We start from the raw sequence: 8,345 nt of genomic DNA on the forward strand, positions 1-8,345 counted from the left end.
ACTCTCTCTCTCTCTCTCTCTCTCTCTCTCTCTCTCTCTCTGTGAGCTGCTACGGCGATGGCAACGCACAACGGCGACATCCTGATGCTGGAGGCGGCGCCTGAGGCCACGCGCCCTTGGGCGAGCGCGTCGAATGCGGAGGTCATCGACGCGCTTCCTTACATCGATGACGACTACGGCAATCCTTTCGTGAAGGCGGAGGTCGACCGCTTGGTGGAGGAGGAGATGCGTCGCAGTTCTAAGAAACCCGCTGATTTCCTCAAGGAATTGCCTCCTCTCCCCAAGTTAGATTTCGAGGTGACTTCCGTCGTAGTTTTCGTTTCGATTTGCTGCTTGTTTTCTTACTGTTTATATGCCGAGAAAGCGTCGACGGAAAGAGGAAGATGGAATCTGGTGCATCTTTCTTCTGTAATCTTTGTTTGTTTTGCTTCAGCTGGAGCTTTATGGTTGAAGTGCCGTTTTGTTCTGTGGTTCTAGGGTTCTCACTTCGAATTTTCTTTAGTGTCATGTGGTCGTGACGATTCTGGTGGGAAGGGGATAGAGGTTTTGGGTGATGTTTTCCGAAGTTCCTTATAATTTTGCTTTAATGGGTTTTGCTTCAACTGGAAATCTTTGGTTGGAGTGACCAATTTTATTTGTTATTCTAGGGTTCTTCTTTGTCATAGGATCTCGGTATGTTTCTGCTCTTACTCATTGTGTTGTGGGATTCTCAGAACAGGCATGTAAATTTGAGGGTTTCTTCAACAGTATTGAAAGTTTAGGATTTTGGAAGCAGAAGAATTACTTCGGATTTGAGGGCAAATATCAAGTTGATATTTGAATGTACAGATTGTTTTAGGCTGCCTTGATTTGTCTCATTTTGTTTCTCTTGTGTGTTATGTATTGCTTGGTAATCCGAAAAATCAGAACTGCCCTATCCTTAGCAAAGAGTATGAGCGTGTCCGAGCGGGGAAACCACCTGTTAGAATCGACTTTGAATCACGGTACAAGTTCGAACTGCCACCTGCTAATAAGAGAAACGATGATGCCGCCTTGAAACAGTCTCTTCAGAGGAATCAACGTTCATTGCAGCAGAAGATGATCGAGTAAGAGATGTTCTGAATATTCATTACATGTACTTCTTTCTGACGAGTCTCTGTTGATAATTTATACTTCTTCTACAGCTTATATTTTGAATTTTTCTATATGCAGACTTGAAAATTTGGAGTTGATGTCAAAATATGGTCCTGAGCTTTGGAGACACAACAACCAGCGTTTAGAAGTGTTCTTGTCCAGGTTTATGTTATAAATTACTACATTTGTTAAATGTTGGGACATTGGTATGGTCATCGATTCCTGATTATTTTGTGCCTGTAGGTTAAGGGTCCAAGTTTGGTACTCAAATCAGATCTGACTTGCAAATATTGACCTTGTTTGTTGGGTAATGTGTGAAAGTATTCGATGTTTTCAGAATGTGCCCAAGCTGCTTGTCCTTTGAGAAGTGTCATTTCTCGAGTCTTGCTCTGCGCTTTGTGTACTTAAATTGGGATGCTATTCTGTACGGAGCTCTTAGGGGCATTGATTTAGCCGTCCATGTGATGTGGATGTGGTTATGGCTTTTGGGTTTAAAGCTGCTATAAATCTTTGCTAAATGATAAATCTTCTGCCCTCTCTCTGCCTTCCTCTTGACTTGCACACTTCTGATCAGAAGCAATGAGAGATTTTAATCATTTTATGTTGTCCTTTGACATGCCAAACTCTTAGCTATTCCAGGGTTTTGCCTTTTGTACATTCTGTTTTCACTGACACGTTCTCTGTTTTTTCAGAATGCAGAGACTTGCTCGAGAGCAGAACGAGAAAATTGAAGCTGTAAACCGTGAAAGAAAATACCATCAGGTGATTACCCCTTTCAAAGTACAGGAAAACAGTTCATTTCCTATGCTCTCTTCAATTATATCCCGTTTCACATTATGGCCTGAGATGAATTTTGGGTATGGTGACCAGCAAACAACGGCCTATGAGCTCCATGCTCTGTCAGCGGAGTGGAGAGAGCTCTGTGTGAAGAATATGGAGATCCAAACCGCTTGTGCGATGCTCGAGAGTCAGGTTGATGATCTCAAAAGGGAAGCCGCTGAAAGGTAAATTAAAAAAAAAACTGTTCTCTCCTCTTTTTTTGTGTCCCTGACTCATGCCCTCATGTGATTTAGAAACTAAGACCTGAGTGTGTGGTGTTGTTGTGCATTCAGGGGATGGAATTTGGAAGAGAAATTAGAGAATGGGGCCGCTGTTGCATTAAGAGAGAGCAGTTAGATTCTTCTTCACTTCTTCCTCTCATCCAAACCCAAGTATGGTACTCCCAACTCGGATCTATTTAGTTCGGATTGTTTTCATTCGGTTTAGTTCGTTTTCTATCCAAAAACCATACAAGTAAGTTCAAGTCCTTCAGATGTTACATTGGTCTTGTCGGTTTGGTTTCATATCAATCACCAAATGAATGTTAATATATTTATCAGAATCATATGCACATGAAAAGGGCAAAGGGGTTTAGAGGATAGATATGATTAGGGTTTCCCCCTCAGCTTCATTTAATGTTAATGTCTCAATCAATACTTCTTCCCTTGAGCCAGGCTTACCCGCATCTCCCGACCCTCTAGTTCCTATTAACACATGGAAAATTCACATATCATTATGGTATACCATATATCATATACCAAACGGTCGAATTGATTCTTATGATAAAAACAATGGTGATTGTTGTTGTTGTTGTTGCTAAGTTTTGTATCTCTTACCACTCCATTGAGGGATTGAAGAGCAGCTTCCATCTCTGCTTGGGAAGAGTAGCACACGAAACCATACCCTCTTGACTTCCCAGTCTCCCCATCGTACAGAACTCTCGCCCCGACGACATTCCCATGTCCTTGGAAAGCTTGAGCTAGGCTTTCTGACGTCACCGACCACGACAGGTTACCTACGAATAGTTTGTACTCTGTTTCGGGGTACAACGGCTCTTTCGGCTTTGGTTTGTCCGAGAAGTTCACTCTCAGAGTTCTACCCATATACTCCTGAAAAAACCATTCAACGCCCAAAAAAAAAAATGGATTTATTCATAAATTCCCTATCCAAATTTAGATGGTGAAGCAAAATTACAAAGAAGCACTTACACTTCCATCAAGATTTTCGACAACGGCGTTGCAATCATCGACGCTGCTCATTGTCACAAAGGCAAACCCCCGACTTCTCCCCGTTTCTCTGTTGTAGAGAACCTACCATCCAATTTGTATTCGCATGAGATTATATTCTTTAAAGATTCGTTCACTCTTTGCTGTTCCTCCTAACCAATAATCTAACACGAAATTGGAGAAACTGTGACGATTTTTCTCTGGTTTCAAGAACCTTATCCCAAAGAGATCATGATGCCCGTATGGCCGAGGTTCACTCTAAAGCTTCTGTCTTCTCTTTTTTTTTTTTTTTTTTTTTTTTTTTAAGGGTGGGGAACCATCGCACAACCGTCCAGATCGGACACCGGGCGAGTCCGGGTCGGACAGCAACTCGAACAGTAAATATCGGTCCCACACGATAGCCGGCAAATCACGCAAAGCAAGATAAACGAAACTGACCGGCTCAAAATAAGTCAGAAGTCTTAATTGAACCCACAACCTTCACGTAGAAGGATCTAGGGGTAGAAGTGTCTTGTTATTTTTCAACTGGGTTGGAGACTTCTCTAGAGGAACCAATAAACGAGCCAAGAAACGAGAAAAAAAAATCCAGACTAAGTGTGACACTTTAGAGAGAGAGAGATGTGTGATGAGATACCTCGACGAGCTCAGGATTGGCAAAATCTTGGATGAGACCAGCAAGAGTGGCACTGTCCACACTATAAGGCAAGTTTCCAAAGTAAAGCTTAGTATTCACGCCGCCATCCTCTGGAGTCTCGGATATTTGCTCCTCCTTCTCCTCCTCTTCCACGGCGGCGACGGCGGCGATCTCCGGAGACGCATTGAATCTCCGGCGGTGATGGGAAGAAGAGAGGGTTAGTGTAGGGCAGTGAAGCCTAAGGCGTATAGGGTTAGATGGGTTTCCAAAACGAAGCTTGGTTTCATGGAGTTTGAACGTGGGGATTGAGATCGCTGCTGTTGAAGCAGCCATTTTTTGGTCGGAGAGACAGCCAGAGAGAGAGTGAGAGACAGAGAGAGAGAGAGGTGAGAGATGTTGTGGGGAGATTTTGGATAAGGTGAGGTTAGGAATGGATCACATATGGATATTGATTTTATTTTATTTCTAATTACAAGCTATCTCAATTTAAATTCATGTAAATTACAGGTTTAATTATTCACATATTATTTATAAATCCAGCATTGAAAAAAGTGACTTGAATATTTCTTATTGTCTGGGTTTCTTATTTACTTTTAAAAGGTTCTGAGATTCAAATTCTAATTTTAAATATTTATAGATAATAACAATAATAACAATAATAATAATAATAATAAACAAACCCAAAAAATACTAAATTTAACTTACTAAAATTAAATCTCATATTGAAAATTTCTAAACAGACAAACTAAACAAGAAAAACATAAAATAGAGATAAATAAACCAACACACCTTAACTCTTTTGTGGTAAAAAAAGAGAGTATAAATCCACTTTTTTCATTTCTCTTTTACATCGTACTAGTTAATAAACTGCAAATATTGCATGTCTGAAAATAGTTATATATTTTAAAAAATTTATTATTAATGTTATAGTTTTAAATATATTTTGCTTTTGAATTTCTAATTTATATTTTAAAATGCAATGAAATTTTTTTAATGTTAGAATAGTGGAATGATTTTTTTTCTAAAAAATATTATTAACAATTTGTGTATTTTAATTTTTGTAAGAAATAATATATAACCAAAGCTTAGTATCTGAAATATTCGAATATTGTTTTCAAAAATTTAATATCTCGATGAAATTTAATATTCGAATAGGTGTATATATGTTAGGCAATCACTTTTGTACAGATTTAAGTTCGAACACGGGACTTTTGTCCTCCTTTATTTTAGAAACCGTTTTCAACTCTTTCTCTTTTAATTATTGTTCATGTCATTCATATTTTATCAAACACATTCAAACTCTAAAAATCTACATGGTATCAGAGCATAAGGTGTAGAGGACCTTGTGTTTTTCGTTCTGCTGCAAAATCAAAGCATATTCCCTCTCGATTTTGAATATATCGAAGAGGAGCCTGCTCGTTTTATACATACATATTTTTTTGTCCCTTTTAGGCCATTCATTCGAGCCAAAAGGAGATTTTTCTTAAAGTGTTTCGTTGGCCTTTCATTCAAACCACGATCCACCACTCTCTACAATAATATGTGGAATTCTTGGGATAGTTGTTATGGTCCTTTAGAAGATGAAGAAGGTAATCATTGCACCTACATCGAGAATGAAAACGGTGAGGTAGAACAAATATGGTCAACCAAGGAAGAGGTGGAAGCATTTCATAAGCTTTCTATCGAAGACCTCCAAGCAATGTGTATGGATGAAGAACCATACATAGAAGAAGATTGTGAGGGAGAATGGGATGTACAAGAAGACATCCTTGATCAACTCCCATTACAAATCAAGGAGGTTTTGTTCACATACCTCCAAGAACACAATATTCGGTTAACTTCTCAACTCATTGAATTTCTTTTTAATTCTAATGAGTTTGTTGACTTGATTAAGGAAAACCTTGAAGAAACTACAAAAAGCTCGATTTACATGGAGACTTTGGCGCCGGATACAAACAAAGAGGAAGAAAAAGGACAAGATAAATCGGTTTTTATATTGGATGATCTCAAAAAGGAGGCAAAGAACCCCGAAAAAGAGATCCAAATGACAACCCAGATGCAACCCCTTCCATCTATCTCCAAACTTCCATCAACCATGTTCATGAAAATCGACAATCGGGTTTGCAATCTCTTTCATTGCCCAATCCAAATTGATATCTTTTTTCAAGATAATGTGTGGGGTGTTTTAAGTGTTTTTAAACAGCTTTCCAACGATAGATTCTTCAAACTTCTCAACCTCACGAGTGAGGGGGAATGTAACAATGTTCTCGTAAGCTTGCCAAGTCAAATGAATACAACTAGTGGAGAAAAATCAAAAGAAGATTGCAAGAAAAATCTGCCCAAAGAAGAGGTTAATTTGTCTATGAGTTATGAACACTCTAGGCTAGGTATTAGTTTTCACAAACCTTTCAAACCTTTTGTTTTTTATCACGATGACATTGTATATGTGTTGAATGATTTCAAAAACATTAAGAGTATGAATAAAGTCGGTGATAACCAAAAAGAAATGTTTGAAACTCTTTATGATTACTCTTATCATGATATGTTAGCATTCAAACTTGAATTTAAAAATATTAGGAACCTTTATCTTCTCTTATTTGATGAAATGAATACTCTTTCAGTTTTATTTCGATTTATCATCGTATGGAGTGCTATGGCCTCCATTGTGGTTTCTAATCTTTTTATTGAGTATGTGCAAAAACAAAAATTAATTTTGGGACTCAATGGAAGAACGAAATCGAAGGAGCCACAATGCAATGAGATTGGATACTTGAGAGTCGAGCAACATATTCTCTTGGCAAGATTGACTTTCTGAATTCTCTCCAAGTCAATCTTGAGGGGGAATGTTGAGGAATAAAAATAAAAGGAAGATTGAGCAACCAAACCGAGAATGCAAACCGAATAATCTGCACAATCATGGAGATAAGATCGCTTGAGATTTGGGAGATATTCTGAAAGAATAAACTAGCACAGAATCGGCCAAGTCATCCATGAATCGCTCAAGGAATCAGTCTGTTAGTGCAATTATTTGCACATGTGTTTTTTGGTTGTTAAGTAGTTATTGCAGGTTCAACAAGCTTGAGAGATTTCAGGAGAAGAATCCGGCGAGATAGAACTCACGCAATTCTGAGGTACAACTGACGAGTTTGAGATAAAGTCAAAGACTAAGAGATTAAGATGAACTCAATGTCAACCACTTGGAGAGATTTTAGGAAAAGCAATCTGAAGATATAGAACCACGAAGTTAAGCCACGAAGTTTGGATTTGACTTGAAGAGATGAAGATAGAATCAAAGCCAAGAAGATTTGAGGAGATTTGAGATAAAGATAAGATCTTGGAGATAAGGTCAAAGGCTGAAGAGATAGAGTCAAACAAGAGATAAAGATGAGATCTTGAAGATAAAGATGAAATCAAAGAAAATCAAAGAGGAGTCTATCAAATCAATTCGTGGAGATCTAAGGCGAACTGGAGGAGCCTATATAAAGGAGAGAGCAAGTGCATATCAGTTCTCACGGAGAGCAAAGCATATTTTACTAAAAGAGAGTCTTTTTGTTGGTGAGTGATAACTCACTTTTGAGTGAGTGTGTGTCTGAGGAAGAGACCGATTGGGCAAATCTCTTTCCTCTGGTGAGTGTTTGGGCGTGGATCTGAGGGGGAGACCTAATGGAAAAATCTCTATTCCTTTGGTGAGCGTTAATGTTTGGTAAGGTTTTTAATCGGTAGAATTCATTGTGAGAGTGAGTTGAAACTCAGGGGGAGTTTCATCTGGGTGTTGAGTAGCTCTAACAAAAAGTGAGTTGTACTTGACAGTTTTCTCAAGTGAATAGAACTGGTTAGTTTTTCCGTTTTACTCTTTGAGGGTCCAAACTTCTTCAAATTCGACGGAATCCTTTCGCCACAAGTCGTGCCTTATACGTGTGCACGTTGCCATCCATGTCGGTCTTCTTCTTGAAGATCCACTTGCATCCGATGGGTTTTATCCCTTCAGATGCATCAACCAGAGTCCATACTTGGTTGTCTGACATGGATTGCATCTCGGACTTCATAGCCTCGCGCCATTTTTCGGAGTCCGGACTCGCCATTGCCTCTGAGTATGTGGTGGGCTCGTCATGTTCTAATAACATGAATTCCTCATTCCCAGTCACGAGAAATCCATATCTCGTTGGCTCTTGGCGAATCCTGCCTGATCTCCGAGGTTCACTCGTCAAAGGTTGAGTCACAGCGGGCAGTGAAACAGGTTGAACTTCTTCAACTTGTTCACTCGGCTCAGCGTCTACTTGCTGCTCTCGAACTTCCTCAAGTTCGACCCTACTCCCACTGACTCTTTTGGAGACGAACTCTCGCTCCATGGTCAAGATCTGAGTGATCACTGACTGGTTCTCGAAGTATATCAGATATCTCGTAAGCTTTCCCTCTACTTTGATGCCATAACTCTATCCTCGATTGTTCATCCCAAATATAACAGTTACTCGGTGTTCGCTTTCCTGTCAACACACACTTATTCAACGAGTTAGTGACTAAACATACATCTTTAGTGAAGTGTACCTGAAGTC

At 39.2% G+C, this 8,345-nt stretch overlaps 2 protein-coding genes across 2 annotated transcripts; one reads left to right on the forward strand and one right to left on the reverse strand.

Annotated features, from left to right (window-relative positions):
* LOC104820370 (pre-mRNA-splicing factor SPF27 homolog) lies at nucleotides 1–2,433 on the forward strand. The gene is made up of 6 exons (XM_010550791.2): nucleotides 1–297; nucleotides 907–1,085; nucleotides 1,192–1,275; nucleotides 1,806–1,875; nucleotides 1,984–2,117; nucleotides 2,226–2,433. The coding sequence occupies exons 1-6, from the start codon at nucleotides 58–60 to the stop codon at nucleotides 2,287–2,289; spliced, it is 771 nt and encodes a 256-aa protein (XP_010549093.1). The 5' UTR covers nucleotides 1–57; the 3' UTR covers nucleotides 2,290–2,433.
* Nucleotides 2,434–4,214, reverse strand: LOC104820371 (28 kDa ribonucleoprotein, chloroplastic). The gene is made up of 4 exons (XM_010550792.1): nucleotides 3,793–4,214; nucleotides 3,141–3,242; nucleotides 2,769–3,041; nucleotides 2,434–2,636 (listed from the first exon to the last, which is right to left on the reverse strand). Exons 1-4 carry the CDS (start codon nucleotides 4,123–4,125, stop codon nucleotides 2,583–2,585), a joined length of 762 nt encoding a protein of 253 aa, XP_010549094.1. The 5' UTR covers nucleotides 4,126–4,214; the 3' UTR covers nucleotides 2,434–2,582.
* Nucleotides 4,215–8,345: the final 4,131 nt, after the last annotated feature.

Source organism: Tarenaya hassleriana, unplaced genomic scaffold, assembly GCF_000463585.1.
Source record: "Tarenaya hassleriana unplaced genomic scaffold, ASM46358v1 Cleome30, whole genome shotgun sequence".
Taxonomy (NCBI): domain Eukaryota; kingdom Viridiplantae; phylum Streptophyta; class Magnoliopsida; order Brassicales; family Cleomaceae; genus Tarenaya; species Tarenaya hassleriana.